At 42.7% G+C, this 22,500-nt stretch overlaps 1 protein-coding gene across 1 annotated transcript in view; it reads right to left on the reverse strand.

Annotated features, from left to right (window-relative positions):
- ankfn1b (ankyrin repeat and fibronectin type III domain containing 1b) overlaps positions 1 to 22,500 on the reverse strand; it is a gene marked incomplete at both ends in the record, with an annotated part of 375,118 nt that overhangs the window by 338,006 nt on the left and 14,612 nt on the right. The window contains 1 exon segment of the mRNA XM_080747475.1: positions 19,415 to 19,602. Coding sequence (XP_080603601.1) covers positions 19,415 to 19,602 — 188 coding nt within the window.

Genomic DNA, 22,500 nt, shown 5'->3' on the forward strand with positions numbered 1-22,500 from the left:
GAATGGAAATCCGTTCAGGCATTCATGAGATAACAGCCACTATGTTTAACAAAGATGGCTGCCAAAATGGCTGCCATGCTTGAAAGATGGGGTTGCTATGGGGGTTAAACATGCAATTTCGCGATTGCTATCATGCCTACTCCATTTTTGGGGTCAAACATTTTTTTTGAAAAAAAAAATGTTTTTGAAAAAACATTTTTTTTTTTTTTTTTTTTTTTTTAAATTCTCTGGACTATCGGGCCTGGCGGGGAAAGACATTGGAATAATCTCGGGACTATCGGGCCTGGCAGGGATGAGTTAACAAAGTCCAAAAAAAGGAAAGTGTCTTAGAACGGGATCCCACAAGGCGGCGGTGTGGGGCTTTAGCCAAACTCCCAGCGGCACTCGAAAGACAGGAAATTGTTTCTGATCACCCGCTAAGCACTTATAGTCCTCGGGTTGCGTACACGAGAGAGGTTTGCCATGAGAACATCTCTGTCTGGATAAAGGTTCTACACCATGCATTTAAAAATAATTTAGATAACATTGTTTGTGTCCAAAAACGTTTTTTTTTTTTCAAAAGGTTTGAGGCTAAATTACCACTCCTGAATACAGAGCACCTGTCATTTCTGCCTGGCTTTCAGAGCATTTTCCAGCTGCAGTACCACCTTGTCCTGAGTGGAGGACTGCGCTATTGAGCCAGTTTTGGCCCCACACTCCTCCCCACCTCCTGCTCAGCTAACCTTGCCTCACCAGGCTTTCCTGAGAGAAAGCCTGGTATTCGTTTACTAAACAGGTCGTCTGATCCGGTCTAGACCGGATGATATCTTACTTTTCATTTTGCTATCAAAAACGGACTACACTTTGGCCGGAACTACCGACCAGAATCAGTTTTATCCAAGTTAGCGCATGCGCAAAACCAGGTTAAAACTGATTCCGGTCGGTAGTTCGGCCAAATTGTAGTCCGTTTTGAATACAAAATGACGTAGTACTGTCATCCGCTCCCGACCGGATCAAAAGCCCCGAAATTGGAAGCGATCCCAGGCTACTGCTCAGCAGGCCTGCCACCCCTCCCCAACCCTCTCCCAGCTCCTCCTGCCTCCTTCTCAGGCCTGCCACCGCTCCCAACCCCCACTCAGCACAGCAGTAGCAGGAGGTCAGAAATAGGACTTTGTGAGGATAGAACGTGCTGGTGGGTGATGTAGTCCCTTTAAACAAATGAATATCCTCAAAGGTACTACATCAGATATTAGGCCTAACATTAGGCCTGTCAAAATTATTACCTAATCGCCTAATCGCAATTATTTTTTTCATAATCGTTTCCAAAAAATGTATATATTTTCAAACATTTTCAAAAATAGTGGAAATAGCAGATCTACAAGCTCACAACACGTTGCGATGTGATGCATTGTGAGCTTGTAGATCGTCTATTTCAATTATCAAGTATTTAAGTTGTCAAATATGTCTTTGCTTTGTATATTTAGATTACAGTATGTGTCAGGTGCCATGTGCAACTTCAAAGCCTACAAGCAAAACAGAATGTAATTGTCAACGACAATTAATTCTGTGCTTTAACTATTAAAAATAGCAGACATACAAGCTCACAGCGCGCTGCGAGCTTGTAGGTCTGCTATTTTTGAAAAATCGTGAAAATGTGAAATTAGAATCCCTCTAAGGTTTTTTGAAAAACCTGTTTACCATCTCAAAATATCTAGTTCCAGGGACCCCCAGAAGAAAATTTTGAATTACAAAAGTTTGCTTAAAAAATACAATTTTTCACGACCTTTCAAAAATAGCAGATCTCATTGCTGACTAATAAAGTATTCAATAAATTCTATGTGTCGAAATTGTTTAGTCCATACACGTCTATATAAATTCCTCCGAATTATGCCCAAACCGACTTGTCAAATAGAGGCAGGGTTTCTGCAGCACTTTACAGGCCAGGCGCCCCGCCTGGCCAGAAAACCCCCCCGCCCCCCCAAGGTATAAAAAAAAAAAAAAAAAAAATTTTTTTTTTTTTTTTTTCAAAAAAACTTTTTGGACCTCCAACAATGTACTAGGCATGATCGCGATCGCGAAATTGCATGTTTAAACCCCCATACCAACCCTATCTTTCAAACATGGCAGCCATGTTTGTTTACATTTGAAGAAAACATAAGGGCTGGTATCTCTGAATGCCTGAACGGATTTCCAAGCGAATGTTTTTGTTTGAAAGCTGTGAAAAGCGTGTACATGCATAGTGCATCATCTGTGCACGAATTCGTACACCAGCGTGCACACTATTTTTTTAACCCTTTGGTGGCGAACCGGCAATATAAGTTATTCAATGTTGAATAAATGTGGATGATAGCATGTAGTTGTGTTTTCCGTCATCATGGGCACATTCATGTGTTTTTTATAGGGCAAAAATAAGAATTAATATTAAAAATTAAGTGAATTAATTACTCGAATTAATTAATTAATTATCAAAACATTTCGAAATCCCCCCCTGGTCAAGACTTTTTCCTGCAGGAAACCCTGTAGAGCGATTCCGGCTTCTATTCTGCGCCCATGATCCTCATCTCAGCTCATCACCTCCTGTTCTACCCAGCTAGCTGAGATAAACACGGTGCCATATCAGCCTCTCAGCTGTGTTACATTGTGACAAAAAGAGACGACAGGTGAACATGGCTGCCGGCGGCACACGTGTGACTCCTATCAACCAGAGACGGCTGAGAGGTGGGAGTCTGGCTTGAGATGATAAGGGGGAGAGAGAGAGAGAGAGAGAGAGAGAGAGAGAGATAGAGAGAGATAGAGAGAGAGAGAGTGAGAGAGAGAGTGTGAGTGTGAGTGTGCGTGTGCGTGTGCGTGTGCGTGCGTGTGCGTGCGCGTAAAGTAACGAAATACATTTTCTTAAATACTGTACTTAAGTACAATTAAAAGTTATTTGTACGCGTTGTGAGCATGAAGATCTGATTTTCAAACATTTTGTACTTTCACTTTTGGTAATTTAGGTACATTTGGATGCCAACACTTTGCCAACTGTACTTTTACTCAAGTACATTTAACTTGTAACCGATTATTTCTACACTGCAGTATTGATACCTCTACTTACTGTAAGTATAAAATGTGAGTACTTTTTCCACCACTGCATGCAAGTGAGCGAGAGAGAGAGAGAGAGAGAGAGAGAGAGAGAGAGAGAGAGAGAGAGAGAGAGAGAAATAAGGGGACAGAGAGAGAGACCTGAGGGCATACACACATATATTCTCCCCAGCATCCACAACGACAAGCGCAGTGCGAAAGAGAGAGGAAGGGGAAGGAACCAAACGGACAGAAGGAGAGAAATACGAAACCAAAAGACAGAGAGAAAGAAAACAAAAGAAAGGCATGCTTGAGAGACTACGTTACATCAGCGGTTCTCAACCTGTGGGTCAGGACCCACAGGTGCAACTTTGTTTTCTCTCTCAACAGTAAACAAACCAACATAAAGTTCAAGTGTATAGAGGGTATCTGCACGCTTCTAAAGTGACAATTTGAGGACCTTTTAATACCTCTAAAATGACAAATTAAACATTGGCCAAATTGTCAAATATCAGAGGCAGAAGATGTGAAAATAGCCGATCTACATGCTCACAACGCCTCGCAACGGCTATTTTCACAATAGAACTGTGCATAGGAAATGTAATGTCTCAACTCTTAGTGCTCGTCAGGGTGGGGGATCCCCAGTTAAAATGTGATTATTTTGGGGGTCGCGGCCTGAAAAGGTTGAGAACCACTGCGATATAGCATCTGTTGCTGTGTCTACATGTTAACCTCTTTAGAACGCATAGCAAAATGACGAGCGCCCAAAGCATCGCTTCGCGACACGTTATGAGCTTGTAGCTCTGTTATAAGCTTTGAATTAATTGTTAAAAATTCCCCGTAGGGAGGCCGGGTTGAAAGTAGTTAATCAGTACCTTACCAGTTAGGGATGGGACGATAAGCGATGTTATCGTTTATCGTGATAAAAAAACGATAATCTCCACGATAATCCTATCATGGAGATTTAATTCATCGTGAAATCGTCCTCTGTCATGCACTGGGATCAATTCACCTTTTATTTGCCAAGCTGCATATCCGGCACCATTTAAATCCTCTATTGGTAAAACGTACTTATAATAATATACGTACTTGATACAGTCTTTTTTTTCGCTCTCTACCAAATCTCTTTGTAAGCTTGTAGATCTGGTATTTTTTGGCAGATGTTCCGCCCCAGGATAATGGATGTTGGGGGTATTTTGATTATCGCGATAATATTGTACATCGCGATTTCTATATCCAGATGCAGGTGTGAACGCAGCAATGCACCTAAGACCAGGCGGGAGCGGTAGGCGAACGAGGCGCCCGCCTACTAACTGAGACCTGAAAAAAAAAAAAAAAAAAAGTCTCCCTAAAAAAGAAAAAAAAATCTCTATTTCCATTGTGTAAAGGCCTGACTGGGCAGTAGGCCTACAGTGTGGAGAGGACCATAGGCCTATAGAATGTCGCTCAACCAGTTCCATTCATAGTAGGGCTGGGCCATTGAGAAAGTGTTACCCTTTTAGAGATGTAAATTTGGGCTGCCGTGCCATTTAACTCAAGTCGCAACAACAGAGACAATAACACACTGAACAAAGTCCATTCTGCTTTCCTCCTACCTGTAGGATATCCTCTGTTCCAAATGAATAAAGTCCTTAATGTAGTAAGTAAACGGCTTCCAAACACAATACGTGATCATTGTGTTGTTTAAATCCAGCACTGCTGGATTAAGAATTGACGTCTTGTTGTCTCTCCAGCTGTAGCATATTAAAACTCGTTAAGCAAGCCTCGTCCATAAATTTAAGGCCCATTCCCACTGGGCCAGATAACAGATAAAAAAATCTCTTTCTCCAGATATTTTTCCATTCAAAGTGGATGGTAGATACAGATAAAAAAATATCTACCACAGATAAAAGTATCTGTGGCAAATATCTGTGGTAGATATTTTTTTTTATCTGTATCTACCATCCACTTTGAATGGAAAAATATCTAGAGAAAGAGATTTTTTTTATCTGTTATCTGGCCCAGTGGGAATGGGCCTTAACAAAAAAAAAAATGTATTTCATTAATCATTGATCAAAATGATCGATATTTTCAAGCTCAAGCCCCGCCGCATGTTGTTGTGAGCCATGTATTTTAAGGGACACATTATGTTTACTTACTTATGTTAGTTACTGAACTAATTTAGCTAGTGTTGTAATCGCAAGTTGAAATATGCCACTATTTGGGAGCAATGTTCGCCTTGTTTGTAATGCTCCATACTGTGCTTTTTGAAAATAACTAGCCCTTACACTGAATATACTGGAATAGTGTTTTAATTATATCGTATTATAAAATGTGTTATTATTTTTTGATGGGCTGCCCCAGCCCCCTCCTCCTCGGGAGGGGGGGGGGGGGGGGGGGGGATTCTTTTTTTTTTTTTTCAAACTAAATTAAGTATGGCAGTGCACTGAGCTGCAGCAATCAACACCTTATGAGAAATGAAGTTGGGAAGTCACCCAAAGCACCTTTTGTCATTTTCTGCCATTAGAAAAGAAGGTAATAAGTCCTGTGACGTCACTGCGTGGTATTTCAATGTTCTCTGCGTCGAACTAGTTCCACGATTAGGCAATTAAAAAATGAACCTTAGGTGCCTGCCTTGGACAAAATGAATGTCTTTGTGAGTTAAATGCCAGTTTTCTATGCGGTGAGAGATAGTTCTAATTGAGCTCATAATGAGTCACGTATTCACCTTATTCTTGGCCCCTCTCCGGGGCGCTGCCCTTGCCCCCTGCAGTGTGCTGCCCAAGACAAAGAAAATAGAAAGACCTGCCATCTCCGGTTTATGTCCAGGTGGGCATGGCAGGGAATAAGCATAGACTGTAAAAAGAAATATGGACAAAGTGAAGCCATTGGTCTCTATGCTGCAAAAATGATGTTTTTTTGTCCCTTATATGGGTGTCGCCATCATTGTTTCAATGGTACCCCAGGAATCATAAGGAATGCTATTGGCTGCCAACGGTCACGTGCAACCGCAGGGATACATGGGAGAATGTGGTCGGAGCCTCCCGAAATAAAGCACACGAAGAAGAACACAGCCGGCTGGTATCAGTTTAGTCGTCCACGGCCCCCGCAACTTTATCATCAATTTGAACATAAATGGGACCATATTTGCACAAAACGCATATCATGGTGATTGAAAGGGAGTTTTTCACTAGCGACAGGAACCATAAAGTATTTATGACAACGTTTATTAAGGTTAGAAAATCAAAGGGGAAAACGAATGGGGTCCAATGTAGACACATTCTTTTTGGTACCTCGCGGGGGGAAAACAGCGCAACTAGCGGCCAAACATAGGACGTTTTAGTTCCGTATTGGATTTGTTTTAAATCGGTGGAACTATGTCCCTGGGAATAAGGTGAACAAAGAGCACTATTTGTTGGTCGCACGATCTTATCGGCGGATATTGGCTCGATGTGATCAGAGGAGGCATTTGGTTGCCCGATTCTACCCAGACCAAGAAAATGGAGAACCGACAAGAGCAGTGTATCAAAAATAGATAATAGTGAACCTCATAAACAAGCACTGGCGCAGTGGAGCTGAGTAAGAGGTATTTTAGACCTTTATTTAACCAGGCAAAACTACTAGAATTGTTCATTATTTATTATTTATTTATTATTTTTGAAAAAGTCGTGAAAATGTGTGCAAATCTTTGAATATATGTATTTTTAAAGCGAACATTTGTAACTCAAATTTTGCTTCTTGGGGTTCCCTGGAACGAAATATTTTGAGATGGGGGTCCGTGGCCCAACACATATCCTTTTGGGGGTCCTTCACATGAAACACTTTGAGCACCACTGACATAGAAACCTGTTAAAACTAGATGATCAGTACAAAGCATGCATATGTTGTGAGCTCCAGTGGGTCACATGCACGTGCACAGCTATGTGGATTATGTAACGGTGGCGGCTTGTTTATTTAAGTGCACCTAATTCCACTTATTGCTCATCTTGCTGTCACATACCGTATATCAACAGGCCAAAGCCAAACCCTGAGCATCGATGTAATTATCTCGTCGTCTGGCTTCCAGGCATTTTAATTTGGCCGTGCATTTTGTTTTAGACGTGGCTGGCTTATGCTGTCACGGACCAGAGTAATCGCAGCCATGCATTTACGCAACGTCGACTCTTCAGAGCCAGGGGCGTCACAAGGGGGGGGGGGAAAGTGGGAGTGAGTTACTAGGGCCCACGGTGGAGGGGTCTGAATTATTTTATACTTTAGCTATTGAAAAATAGCAGATATACAAGCTTGTACTGTAGATCTGCTATTTTTGAAAAGTCGTGAACATGTGTGCAAATGTATTTTTAAGCGAACACATTTTGTAACTCAAATTTTGCTTCTGGGGGGGTCCCTGGAACTAAATATTTGGAGATGGGGGTCCATGGCCAAATACATATCATTTTGGGGGTCCTTCACATAGAAAAAAAGGTTTGAGCACCACCGACATAGAAACATATAGGTTTAAAAAAAAAATAAAACCTTAGAAGGATTTGAAATATTCAAAAGACAAATTTTCACGACTTTTAAAAAAAATAGCAGATCTACAAGCTCGCAGCGCGGCACTCGGTGCCGCGCTGTGAGCTTGTATATCTGCTATTTTTTCAATAGTTAAAGCACAAAATGTGAGTGAATCCTTGTACCCAGGGCTCAGCATTTGGTGCGACACCCCTGCTCACCCCCCCCCCCCCCCCCCCCCCCCCCCCCGCTCCACTGTTATCTCTCGCCGTCTCCTACTCTCCCAGCGCGCTCTCTGTTGTTCTGACACTCCTCCACGTCGAGTTCAGTTCATTAACGTTGAAGCCGCCGACGATAAATCAAACTCTGGGGATGCAAGGAGGAGCAAAGGATCCACGGTTGGTTCGCTCCGTGCCATCGTGCCCCCCAAAAACACAGACCCTCGGTAATGCACCGTCGACATGACAGTGTTTCTACTTTTTCTACTACAGGGGGTCCTCCAAATCTTTGAGTGATAGAAAGTGTTTCTTTTCTCCTGTTAACCACTTGTCCATATTCTGAGAACTTTAGCCAAAAATAGCCGATCGACAAGCTCACAACGCCTCGCGCCGCGAGGCGTTGTGAGCTTGTAGATGGGCTATTTTCGGCAAAGAGCATGGGTGTAGAGGAGAAAAAGAAGTACAGAGTGAAACGTCAAGTTTATTAAGTATTGACGGTTCAAGTGGTTAAGTATCTGAAAACACACATTGACATGAATCCAAAATACACTGATGATTGTGCCGTCAAACGATGAAACTATATGGTATCTACAGTATGGGTTGTGGGGGTCCCTGCTTCATCTCTCTCTCTCGAATAAGGGGTCCTTGGCCTGAAAACGTTGAAGACCCCTGTCTCACACCATTCATCCAGGCAACTATGTAACGCCACTGCTTTAATACCGACCGACGCATGGCTCTGAGAATGTTGCCTCTGCAACTCTGCGATTCTCTGTGCTTTTTACATCAAGATGCCTTTATGTTATGTCCCCATGTTCTGAAACTCTCTGCTTGTATAACTCCTCTTGGCTTTCACAGCCGAGCCTTTATGTGGCACCCCCTTCCCAAGGCAGCTCCCACATTCACATTCACTTCCACCTCCTATAAATCGGATAATCTAATCCCTATTCATTAGAATTTGATTTGATTGGATTTATTAGACGTCATGGTTGAGAGAAAAACCACATGAAACATCAACGCCAGTGACTTATTGCCATCGTGGTTCTTGGACTGAGACAGACAAAACATTTCACCTGCAGGGAATACAACAATGAATAAAACATTCTAGAAGTATAGCACTAAACACTGATTACGGCATGGATAAAATATCTATCATAAAATATCAGTTACGTGATCCTCCATATCTAAATGAGCATTTTCCCATATCAGTTTTGATCTGCAATACACAGGTCTGCAATAATGCTAACTCTGGTGCAGGGGGAATAAACGTCATCGCTCTTTTAGATTGCTAGAGTAGGCTACACAGGGCACAGCGCTGCTGTTACAGATGTTATGTACCAAGTGGCTGTTACAGATGTTACTGTATGTACCAAGTGGCTGTTACAGATGTTATGTACCAAGGTCGTACCGGTATGTACTTCTCAAACTAGGCTGGTCGGGGTGGTCTGGAGGCAATCAATAGGGATTAAAACACATACCACTGCAGGCGTCTTACTAATAATGTATATTTTGTAATAATAATCAAAATCTACAAAGTAACTAGTAAAAGTAAAAAGTTATTGAATAATTGCAGTGGAGTAAAAGTACAATATTTGCCTCTGAGATAGTCAAATGTTGAGATAATTTGTTTATTCATGGGACACAGTTCTTGGATGACGCAATATTAAAAAAAAGTCTATGGGATTTCAGAATGGGGATAAAAAACTGAAACCAGGTAGGTAAACTAAAGGACGTCAGACTTCGGTGATCTATTGGAAATACTCCAGTAGATTAAAAATACCTCAACATTGTAGTACAGTACTTGAGAAAATGTACTTAGTTACCAGTGGAAGAATAGAAGAGGGATGTAAACAAAGTCAGCCTGACAACGGCCAAAATGAAAAAGTTGACTATAGCTCCTTTAAGTCAAAGTATCAATACTGCAATATAGAAATACTATACTAATAGTAAAAGTCCAGAATTCAAAATGTACTGACATCCTCCTGTGACTTCTACCTCTCTGTGTCAGCATAATCTGTACTGTGTGTAACTATTTCTATGTTGCTTTATCTTTAGAACATAACCTTATAAGACCATGTTACCATGTTAGAATAGCATCTCTTATACTCATACCCCCTTATATTTGTTCAATGCTGAATCTGGACCCTAGTCCCTATCAGACGCGCTCAAGCGACATTTTGACACTCAAGGTTCCATTTGCTCATACAGAGCTTGGCAAGGCAGCATTTTCTATCAGTGCTCCACTTGCATGGAACAAGCTCCAAAAATCATTAAAAATAAAATATCTGCCGGCCTTAGGCCATTTTAGGATGCTGGTTTCTAACACCTTTGTTCTAAACTGTATATGTTTTAATTAATTTAGCTTTTATTTTCTTGAACTTTCTACAGTTTTCAAGTATTCTCTTTTTGATTTTTCAAATATTGTCTGTAAATGTATACATGTATATATGTTGTTGTTCATTGTTGTACAATCTCGGTTGCGTTGTAAATGAGTGCTTGCGCTCAATTGTATTTCCGAGTCTAAATAAAGGTAACAAACAATCTCTGTCAGAATGGACTATAAGAGCTGTATGATAATGGTGCAGGGGAGGGTTGTGCCCGGAGGGGCTGACAGGACAGGCCAGGAGGCCTGCTCCTCTGATGCTGTGAATGCTGTATACTCTGTTCAACTTTTTTCCCTTCTGAATAAATCTTTATCAATTCTTCAAATCCTTCATATTTGTGAAACATTAATTAATTTCTATAACAACACCACTGTTAGTTACTTTCTACCACTGTTAGTATATCGTTGTTGTCCGATGAAAACCTTGTATTTGCATTTATCATTTTAAAAATGATTTAAACTAGTGAAAACAGCCGATCTGCTGTTTTCACTACTTTTGTGTGACGGCCTTGTACGATGAACCAGGGCTTTACTTTGCGAAAAAACGCACACATTTGAAACTTGGAGATACAAGGTTTCCAACCGACAACGACGATATGTGTGTCTTTGCTCAGTCTCCCCAGTGGGTTGTGTCTTCTAACTGTGCTGAGCGGGGGGTAATATGTAACAGAGCCTGCATGGACGCCAGTATCAAATATGCATGACTGTATTTGCATTATGAATAAGATGTTTGTGCACACCCCATTTAAACCTCTTTTTACATTATAAATACAATATTTGTGCAGCCAGCTGATGAAGACCGGCTTTGTGGTCAACACAAGTTGGATTCTTTTTAACTGTTAATGTAGTCAGACACTTTACAATAGAGGCTTCTAAGATATTACTCTACTATTATGATTGTATACTTTGTTGTGCGTCTGTATATATATTTTTTTTGCGTTTTGCGTATATTGTATGCGTCACTGTCGGGCAGAAACCTCGTATCTCCAAGTATCACATTTCTAATTTTTTTCGCAAAGTAAAGCCCTGCTTCATCATACAAGGCCATCGCACACAAGTAGTGAAAACAGACGATCTACAAGCACACAACGCCTCGCGGTGCGAGGCGTTGTGTGCTTGTAGATCGGCTGTTTTCACTAGTTTAAATCATTTAAAAAATGATAAATACAAAACAAACAATGATAGCTTTCGACGTTATGTTTCTCTGAGCTATTTACAGGGGTGTAGTGGGGGGGGACGCGGGGGAACGGCGTCCCCTCAATTCTAAAACTAGGATTTGGGTTTTGGTCAATTGATTTAGTTTGTTTTCATATTACATTGACACAAAGCTGATGTCACCGCAACCTGCAGCGGATGAGGCGAGACAGATCCCGTCCACCAATTGGTTTTGATATCGCCCTGACAACCAACAACAACCAATAAAACGCGAACTCTGCTGACTGTCCCCTCGGGCCATAGGATCTATCTGTAAAACTCGTGTTGCGCACATCCACGTGAATGCGCGTGCACGTGGATGCGCGTGCGTGTGCACACGCACGTGTATTAAGAGGCGTCCCCCCACTTCTAAAAGTAGCACGACAACACTGGCTATTTATGTAGTCAATAGTATAGTATATATTTACAATTCCCATTCGGTTTGTTTTTAATTGTTCATGGAGCCTCGGAATTCAGGTAAAATCAATGAAACACGCTGGCAGGGTTTAAGCGACTGAATTAATGAATCCCTGGTGATCATTGGACAGCATTTAAGTACAATGTTGAGGTATCTTTATTTTGATTGAGGATTTCCTATTTCCAGTAGGCTACTTTTACGTCTACTCCACTACATCTCAGAGGCAAATATTATACCTTTACTCCACAACAAATATTTGAAAACTAGTTACTAGTTACTTTTGATTATTATTACAAAACTTACACAAAAACTTCCCACTTCAGCCCTATTATACAGTACATTTCGGCCATTTGAAAATAGACGATCTACATTACAAGCTCACAATGTGTAGCGATGCAACACATTGTGAGCTTGTAGATCTGCTAATTTCAAAAGATTTTAATACATTTTACACTTGAAAACTTGTGAGACTTGTGTACTTTTACTTGAGTACATTTAGAATTCTGGGCTTTTACTCGTAACAGAGTATTTCTACAGTGCAGTATACTTTTATGTAAGTAAAACATTTGAGTACTTTTTTCCACCACAGGCAGCCACAGAGGTTGCCCTCCCTGCCTGCCCAGCGGGAGGCGCTGTTGGGAGGATTCAAACCCCTGTTCCCCACTGTGGTGGTTGGCAGGAACTGTATCCCTGAACACCAACTGAGCTACTGTAACTCAGTTGACATTGAAATGCATGTCTAATGTCTTTAATTTAACATACCAGTATGGCAAAGTTTATGTTACTGTAAATCTTGGCTGAACACGTTTTCATATTTTCAGACTCCTCAGTTAGCATACTAATAATCTGGATACAATCTAGATATAAGTGGCCGGGAATGGCCGAATGTAATTGGGGCCTGTCTCTCTTTGCACTTGTCTCCAAGCCTATACGCGTGAATCTGACAACTAGGTCATCTTCTGAGGTCACTGACTTCTATTTCCCCTGCTACATAAAAAAAAAATAAAAAAAAGAAAAAAAAAATATTGACTTAGTTTCATTTCCTGAGTTTCACCCCCCACTCTCCCACACCCCCTCCCTTCCACCCCAAGTGAGGGGAAGGACAAGCACTGCGGGGAAGGATGAACGGAAGGGGAGAGGTGGCTGAGGGAACGAAGGATAAGGTGACAAGATCTCAAGTTGAGAGACACTTGTTGGGGGAAAATTCAGCTGATGGATGCTTAAATCAGTGGTTCTCGACCACTTGGAGTTCCTCGACCAGCTGTCCGTCAGTCTGTCTGTCACACGTCACAATTTTTGCCCTGCTCATATCTCCGCAACCGTGCCAAATTTTGCACACACACTCCTTGCCTGCCAAACCACAACCTCCACCCAATTCTCACATGGCCCTCTTCTAGCGCCACCATGAGGCCGATTCTTGCAAAACACATTTTTTGGACACTGCTCCTACAAATTTTGCCCTGAAATCACGCAAATCGGTACACACTTGCTCTACACTCATGTCATCAACATGGATCTGTCCCATCTAGCGCCACCTTCAGGCCGATTTTTTAAAACACATTTTTGGACACTACCCCTACAGATTTTGCCCTAAAATCACACAAATCGGTACACACTATGTCTACACTCATTGCATCAACATGGATCTGTCCCATATAGCGCCACCATCAGGCAGATTTTTTTAAAACACATTTTTGGACACTGCTCCTACACATTTTGCCCTAAAATCACGCTGCGACCTGACAGTCGCTTATCTCCCGATTAGGGAGTCTTACTGGTGTATAACATGGTTCTATTGGGAAAATAGCAGATTTACATGCTCACAACGACTCACAACTTTTGAAATGCGCATATAGTACTACACCAAGAGCAGGACCTAAAAAAGGTTCCCAGAACCATGTCTGAAACCGGGCTGTGCGCTATGGAAAAAAAAACAGAACCAAAAGAAATAGGTTCAGGTTCTGGAAAGTTCTTGCTCCGCCTTGTGGTGGAAAAGGGGCTTTCTATCCCTTTTTGTGGTCACATGTTCAGATACTGGATTCTGATTGGCTTAAAATCAGTCAACAACCTTGAGTTGGCTCATGGACGCCGCCCACTGAAACAATCAATGATTGTAACTAAATAACCTTGCAAGTTACAACTATTTTCTTTCATTTATATGGTAGAAGTGGTAGGAAAGGAATTTACCATTCGAGGGTTGTGGGTTGTTGGCTGATTTACCACTGTTTCAGGGTTGTTTTTTCGCCTCGTGCCACAACCCTGACACAGTGGTAAATCAGCCAACAACCCACTCCCTCTCAGGGTAAATGGCTTACATAGCCATGCTCAGCCAGTACAGGGACCTTCAAGCAGCTCATATCTAGCATTGACTATAGATTGTGGACTGTAGATAAGGGGTTGGGTTGGGGCACCTTAACCCATTTAGGCCTAGACTTATTGACTGCTTTAACCAGTGAAAAATAGCAGATATACAAGCTCACAGCGCGGCACCGAGTGCCGCGCTGCGAGCTTGTAGATCTGCTATTTTTGAAAAATGTGTGCTAATCTTTGAATATATGTATTTTCAAAGCGAACGTCTTTAACTCAAATGTTGCTTCTGGGGGGTCCCTGGAACTAGATATTTTGAGATGGGGGTCCGTGGCCAAATACGTATCATTTTGGGGGTCCTTCACATGAAAAGGTTTAAGAACCACTGACATAGTAGTCTCTCAAGAACAGACTAAACTGAGCTCCATTTAAGTGAAAAGGACCTTTTCTTTGACGATGGCTGGCCAGATTGCTGACATAGAAACATAGGTTTTTTCCCAAAATCTTAGAAGGATTCAAAAGACACTTAAAGAATCGGGTCAAAATTCTAATTTTCACGATTTTTCAAAAATGGCAGATCTACAAGCTCGCAGCGCGGCTGTGAGCTTGTATATCTGCTATTTTTCAATAGTTAAAGCATAAAATAATGATACGCAAAATGTGTACCCCGTTCTAAATGGGTTAAGTGAGGTCATGGGAGTGATACAAGACGGCGCTCACTCTGTCCCTGAGCCGGAGCTGATGGCTCGTTGATAACTGTGGCTTCCATCTACGTGCCAGAGGTGGAGTTGTTGGGGGGACGGCAGGTTGTTTCACATCTGACTGCATATCAACACCTTATGTTCCACCAGGGGACAGCGTGTTCCTGGCCAGGGTGTTGTAACAGATATACAGCTCACATCATTGGTTAGGGTCAGTGTTTCTCACACTTTTACGTTTCAAGGTCTCCCCTTAACTCTGGCAGTGTACAAATGGAACCAAATGGACCCGTTAGGGTCCATTTGGTTCCGTTTGTGTATACAAACGGAACCAAATGGACCCTAACGGGAGAGTTACAGACTTGTATAGGTCAATTTAGACCCCCATAAAGGAACCCACAATCCCTGGAGTCCACTTTGAGAATTAATAGGTGAGGTAAATCTTTTATATGCTCTACCGTGAAAAATAAGGGCACGCCCCCCAATGGCCCCCATGGCAGGGACGAAAGCTATCTGTGTTCGCGGCAGAGTGTGGCCTCCAGACAGAACTCTTGTGACGTCTCCTTGAATCATCGAAGTGCCGGCAAGTTTCACAGCCTGAGAGATAGGAGACCTGTGTAGCCACGTGCCTGAGTCGTGCGAGCTCCCGCTGAGACAGACGGACACTTCTTTCAGCGTTTCAAAGGTGGCGTGCATATCAATGGAGCGCGGGCGGATTTTGCGGAAGGGTGAAGATCTAGCCTGGTTTCAGACTAAGCTTCCTGAAGCTTGAGTCTGACATTGGCTCCGTTGTAAGCGATTACAAAGGGTAGGGGATTGGTGGGAGGGGTTGGTGTTTGGCTGACGGACCCTCGCACACCTGTTTCTGCGTGCGGGAGAGTGATTATGTACATACTGTACTGTTGTTCTTAAGATTACATCCAAAAACAAACTTTCAAAAAGTACACGGACATGCCTATATATGCATGCTTGTTTGCGCTGCACCTGACGTGCACATAACGTGCGCACACACGAGAATGAGTGCTCGCGTCGCGTATCGATCAATTGTCCGTTTCAGACGGGGGACTATAAACATATGAAATAGATTAAAAGATTAAAATAACAGCCGAGTGTCAACAGCGCGAATTAACATAGGAATCAGACTGGATGCGGTCGATAAGTCAGTCACTCCTCTCCTCTCCTCTCTGAGTCCACACTGGCTGTAAGCTGAGTCTGTAAACATCTACACTTCCATCACGTCACTGTCGGGCAGAAACCTTGTATCTCCAAGTTTCAAATTCGTAACATTTTTCGCAAAGTAAAGCACTGATTCATCATATGGCCATCACACAAAAGTAGTGAAAGCAGCTGATCTACAAGCACACAACGCCTCGCGGTGCGATGCCTTGTGTGCTTGTAGATCGGCTGTTTTCACTAGTTTAAATCGTTTTAAAAATGATAAATACAAGACAAACGGTTTTGGACGTACAAGGTTTCCACCCGACAACGACGATATGTGAGTACTTTCCCCCCACTGGTTAAAGCCCCTGATGGACACCTCCTCCTCCTCCAGCTTTGATCTACAACCAGACATGTTTTGGCATTTGCAACGGCAGACTTTTCTTGACAGCCCACCGATTTCCCCCGAAAGCGGGACACACACACACACAAAAAAAAAGAAAACTCAAAGAAGCAAATCACGGGGGTAGAGGAAGAAATGTCTCGGAGGCCTAAGTAGCAGCCACGGTAGCTCACTCCCCGTCGGGGGGAAAGTATCAAGCACTTTGATCACGCTGTGTGTCTCTGCAAAATGTGTCGGATGTTCCTGTGGCAAAAGACAGGCTGTGTGAATTCTGGTGATAGCTGGGGTACCCTGAGGACATTGTGGGGAAAAGAGCCCAAACACCTCCCTCTCGTCACTTCAGGTGAGAAAAGCACAGCTGGAGTTCTTTCGGAAAAGGAAACGAGGGGAATGAAGTGGACAATTTCTCTTTCTGGAAATACAGTAGCGGCAGTGGCGTCAGTTCAGAAAAAGCTATGGTATGGCAACATGACTGGTGTCTTGAACGCGCGCGAAGCACCAGTCATGTTGCCATACCTTAGCAACAGGCATGATACATTTATTTTAAGAAGTACATTTTATTTCCCCCCCCCCCCCCCCCCGCGCGTTTCTACGGTTTCTTGGGCTGGATATGGCAGCCTGGAATGGTTGTTCAAGTGCAGCTAAACTTGGCATGTTAGTAAACCTGCCACAATTAACAATAATGCATTGCACCTGTGCAGCTGACCTACGGAACCTGGGAATATACCATCTTGTCAAGATGGGGAGAATAAAAGTGTGGAGAATATAATTATAATACCTTGTTAAAGTGACCATTTTGTTAAATTTTGCATTTGTAGTTATTTTACTGTAATTTAACAACATAATGACCAGCACAGATAGACAAAGAGACGTTCATGGATTTATATTTAAAAGTAACTTTTATTATGGCAGGGGTGTGGCAGGGGTGTGGCAGCTGCACACCCCTGCCACACCCAATTGACGCCCCTGAGTAGCGGGGAGGAGGGTCTGCTTACCCCCTTACGAAATGAAAATGGTAAGCCGCTCTGTCCAAAGGTTGTGTTTTACATATTAAAATAACAGTTGGGGGCAGAGCATTCACACATCGTGCCCAGTGTTGTACCCGAACGCGTTCAATGAACGATCGTTCATGAACACGTTCATATTTTGGGCGAACGTGAACTGAACCTTCTTTGTTTCCGCTTGATGAACGTTATTGTCGAACGCGTTCATTCTGACGTCCGTGAACGGCGCTCGTAGGAACGTTCGTGGGGCGGTCCGCGGTCGTCTCGTCTTTCTTTGCATTCACATGCTCCAATAGCACCCAGATGCAGACTCGCAGACCTTGCGAACGTTGAAATGTGAGCACCTGAGCGGTGCTGTCTGCAGCTGGGTGCTTCTCTTCACATGAAGCGCTGAATCTCCTCCTCGTTACGTCGTCTCCCATCACCCAAGTAAAGCTAATACTGGGTTAGTATGACGTGTTTTTGCAATGCCGAAAATAGCTGATCTGCAAGCTCACAACCACGAGACAACGTGAGCTTGTAGATCAGTTATTTTAACCAACAAGGAAACATGCAGATGTGCGCGACGATTAGAAACTTCTGCTTTCAAAATAAGGGTGCAGGAAGACTGGGCACTATGGGCACCTAAATATTGTGGGCACCTCAATGTTAAGTTGGATGAAATAATTGCTGTGTGTGACTTTTTTTTCTTTTTTTCCTTTTTTACTGATCTGTGCAGTTTTGACAATACGTGCTGGCACATTTGTTACTGCCTTTGTTGTTTTTGCCAGCTACTGATGTTTTTGCTGTCTTCTTCTTGCATGTATCATCATCCTTGAAGATTTGTTTTTATGCATGATTTGTTGTATTGTTGTGAAGTGCACCCTTGGGGTGATGATTGCCTAATAAATAAAAATAAACTGAAACTGAAACATACTGTAATCAAAACAATCACATGATGAAAGCACTCTGCAACAGCTGAACACTCAAGGCTAGCAGTCAGGCTCATCTCTGCTGAAAGGTGCCTTCACTCAACAAAAACAACGTGTGAAGTGGCTTACAGCTTCGAAGGGGGAAAAAACAAGTGGGGGAAAGCAGGTGAGCAGGTGCGACCGTGACAGGTATAGAGTATAGACATTCTTCTTGTACCGGTACAAGGATTATCTGTTTCTAGCGGAGCTAGTTGTGCTGCAGTGTTGTGGTGTGATTATAACAGTGCTCATATCAACAAGAGAACAAGGGCCCAATCCAAATAACAAAGAACAACGATGTGTTGCTTTGATTATAGGGATATAAAAACACAAACAGGCAATACTGATGAAGTGGGTCCCCTTACCTACAGTAGGCCTGTCACGCTTAAAGGAGTAGTTCACCCCCAAAATGACTTTTTTTTCTATTGATTACTCACACCATGGAGACTTGAGTTCAATACTATCTTTAGTTGTTTGTCGCAGTTCTACGACAATAATTTGATTATAACTAATTTACCCCCATTGATTCCGGAAGGGGACCTGAATGCATTTGGGTCCCCATCCAGAATCAATGGGGGTAAATTTACTATATCCAAATTATTGTCTTAGGAATGCTACGAATACAAAAAAATATATATATATTATTGGACTCAAGTCTCCATGGCGTGAGTAATCAATAGAAAAAAAGTCATTTTGGGGGTGAACTACTCCTTTAATAGATAATCGTCTAATCACAATTATTTGACATAATCGCAAACATTTTGTCATAATCGTCATAATCGTTTCCATGTTGAAAAATGTTCATATATTTCCAAACATTTTCAAAAATACTGGAAATAGCAGATCTACAAGCTCACGACGTGTCACGATGCAACATGTTGTGAGCTTGTAGATCGGCTATTTCCACTATCAATGTTCTTTTTTAAGTATGAAGTTGTCAAATATGTCATGTCTTTGTATAGGTTATGTGTCATATCTGCCATGTGTCATATCTGCCACAACTTCAAAGCCTACAAGCCAAACAGAAATGTAATTGTCGACACAATCAAATCGTTCATCGCAATTATTTGAGTGACAATTAATCGTTGGGTAAAAAAACATTAAAGCGGTGACAATTAATCGTTGGGTAAACACGTCGTAAAAACGTCATAATGGTGGCAGCCCTATATGCTTACCTGCAGGCGGCAGAGTGCAGGCTTTAGGGTGGTTGGGGGCGGGGGCCGGGTTCTTCCTGCGCGGGGGGCTTCCACCGAGCAGGTCAGAGTGATGGACCCTGGAGACGACGGTGGGGGACTGGGGGATGCTGGGCAGGGTCCGGGACTTAGCCAGCAGGGGCCTCTTCTGCAGCTTCCTCTCCAGCGACCTGGTTGGGAGAGGAGGGAGACCAATAAGACAAGTGGTTCTCAACCTGTGGTTTCAGGAACCCAGGGGGGTCCCCAAATTATTTTGGAGGGGTCCCCAGATGATTAACTTAACTCTTACAGTGCCAATCCCGAACTAGTTCGGCTTTATTTGTCCTTATCAGAGTGCCGATACCGAACTAGTTCGGCTTTTTAAAGCCCCGAAAATAGGGCTTCTAAAATGCTTGGTAGCCAATAGCTAACTTCAAGCTAACTTCATCCTCTTCCTGTACATGCACAAAGGAAAGTGTTCAGGCAAGTCATGGCTGCAGGGCTTGTGCATATACCAGCACTTGACTATGTAGCATTCTATGGCCATTGGGCGCCCTCTAGTGGTGAAAGGTGGCATTGAAAGAGTTTTTAATGTGCAATGTTTGTTTTCTCACTCAACAGTAAGCAATCCAACGTAAGGTTTGAGTGTATAGCACATTTCCAAAGTGACAATTCGAGGTATTTTTAATACCTCTGAAATAAATAAAAAATAAACATTGGCCAAATTGTCAAATATTACTAGAGGCAGAAATTGTGAAAATAGCAGATCTACATGCTCACAACGCCTCGCAACGTGAGGCGTTGTGAGCATGTGGATCGGCTATTTTCACATTAGAACCGTGTTATACAAAATGTAATGCCTTAACTCTTAAGGGCTTTGCACACAGACGCGTTTTTTTTGCACAGAAAAAACTGACAATTTCATTTTTTCTATGACCTCATTCACACCGGCTCAGAATTTGCCATGCGGCAGGTGGCTGCGGCTGTCCGTTTTTTTCCCGATCAAACCCAGTTCGATTTGTGCGTCTTTTCGCATGTGGTAAAAACTCATTGACTCCTTTTCGGATCCGCAGCGTGGATTCAGCACAGAATTGCTCACCAAATCCAATGCGTTTTAATCATGCAGCAAACGGAAGAAAACGCAATGGTTGAAAATCGCGCCTGTGTGCAAACCCCTTAAGTGCGTCAGGGTGGGGGGTCCCCAGTTCAAATATGATTATTCTAGGGGGTCGCGGCCTGAAAAGGTTGAGAACCACCGCAACAAGAGATCAGCCTGAGGGCACCATGTTCGATTCGAGAGACGTTGGTCGATTTATTTTCCATTTTATTTATTTTCCTCTGTTTTGAAGAGGATTTCACAGTTTCCACTGCTGTGTAAACACTGCACACTGTGGGGGGGGGGGGAGGACCACAGGTACAGTCGATGGATACGGACACAAAGACATGCGCACATACACACACACACACACGGACAAACGCACACACGCACGAGCGCAGGCAGGCATACGCGCACACAGCTTATTCACAAAGGCCTACATGAGAGCCGATCGATAATGAAATTACTCCCGCCTCGGCGTCACAGAGGGCCATTTAGAAGCGTGATCAATAACAATAACTTAGCCTGTAAAGCAGCCACAGCCGATTTTTAAAGGACAACTTTAGTTTTTTACAACAAGGGTTCATATTTTAGATACTAATTAAAGAATATAAAAGATGAGTGTTAAATTGATTTAATTTACTTCTTTCTATTGTTTTAGAGATTCTTATTTCAGTGGTTGGGGGCATGCGTACAAGTGGCTAAATATGTCATTTTACACAGAGTAAGTCCATTCCCAAAATACAACACAACCTTTCATGGTTGGATGTGACTTATGGGGGCTAGAAGTGTTACTGTAAATAGCAATACAGAAACCAATGGCTTATTGTGTCTAAAAAGAAATATTTAGCCACTTGTTCGCATGCCCCCATGTGTACGCATGCCCCACATTTTAGCACGGTAAACGCGATAAAACAATAGAACGAAGTAAATGAAAACATTTTAACACTCACCTTTTCTTTTCTCTAATTACAATCTAAAATATGAACCCTTGTTGTAAACACACACACGTTTACAACAAGGGACACACACACACACGCACGAGCGCAGGCAGGCATACGCGCACACAGCTTATTCACAAAGACCTACATGAGAGCCGATCGATAATGAAATTACTCCCGCCTCGGGGGCGCAGAGGGCCATTTAGAAGCGTGATCAATAACAATAACTTAGCCTGTAAAGCAGCCACAGCCGTTACCAATACCAATACCAATACCAATCAACAGACAGACAACACAAAGTCCTCGTGTAACACACAAGAAACACAAGAGAACTATAATACGCCAGTCAAAAGCCAGCCGTGCCCGGCCCCGTCAGTCAAACCAGGGAGATGTGGCTTTGATCGGGTCTTTTAGAGTGTTACGTCAGGCTGGTGCTTCGACTGCTTTCAGTTGGTTTCGTTGCTTTAACTCATTCAAAGATCTTTCATCATGTCATTATCCATTTCAAAGTCCACTAATGCTTAAGCAACGCGAGTAAGCATAACGTCGTTGTCGGGTGAAATGTCCACAACATTTTTCATTTTTAAAATGATTTAAACTAGTGAAAACAGTTTAAACTGTTTTCACTGCTTTTGTGCGACGGTCCTGTACGATGACGCAGGGCTTTACTTTGCAAAATAAACCTGACGAGCACACTTTCTTTTTGGTACATATCCTGGACACAGTTCTTCTCTGACATCAAAGCTCCCTCTCTCGTCTTGTTGCGTATTATGACCAGATCTGGTGGGATCGAGCTCAATGACACATAGTAAAGAGTTCTGTGAATTAGGAGTCTGCGTGCAAAGCGCTCTGACCTCGAGGTCCATGGCCAGGGCCTCCAAGCTGAGGCGGTGCCTTGACCGTCTCGCCCTGCGCTGTTTTCATCTGCTACCAAGCTCATCCTAATTCATGCATAATAAGTAAAAACCCATTAAGACCTGAGGCCCCCCCTGGTGTACTTTCAGTGATTCTTCTGCAATCTGTTGTTTTTTCTAAGAAAAGCTCCACCAGCT

The sequence above is a fragment of the Nannobrachium achirus genome, assembly GCF_963921795.1.
Source record: "Nannobrachium achirus genome assembly, chromosome: 18".
In the NCBI taxonomy this organism is placed as follows: Eukaryota; Metazoa; Chordata; class Actinopteri; order Myctophiformes; family Myctophidae; genus Nannobrachium; species Nannobrachium achirus.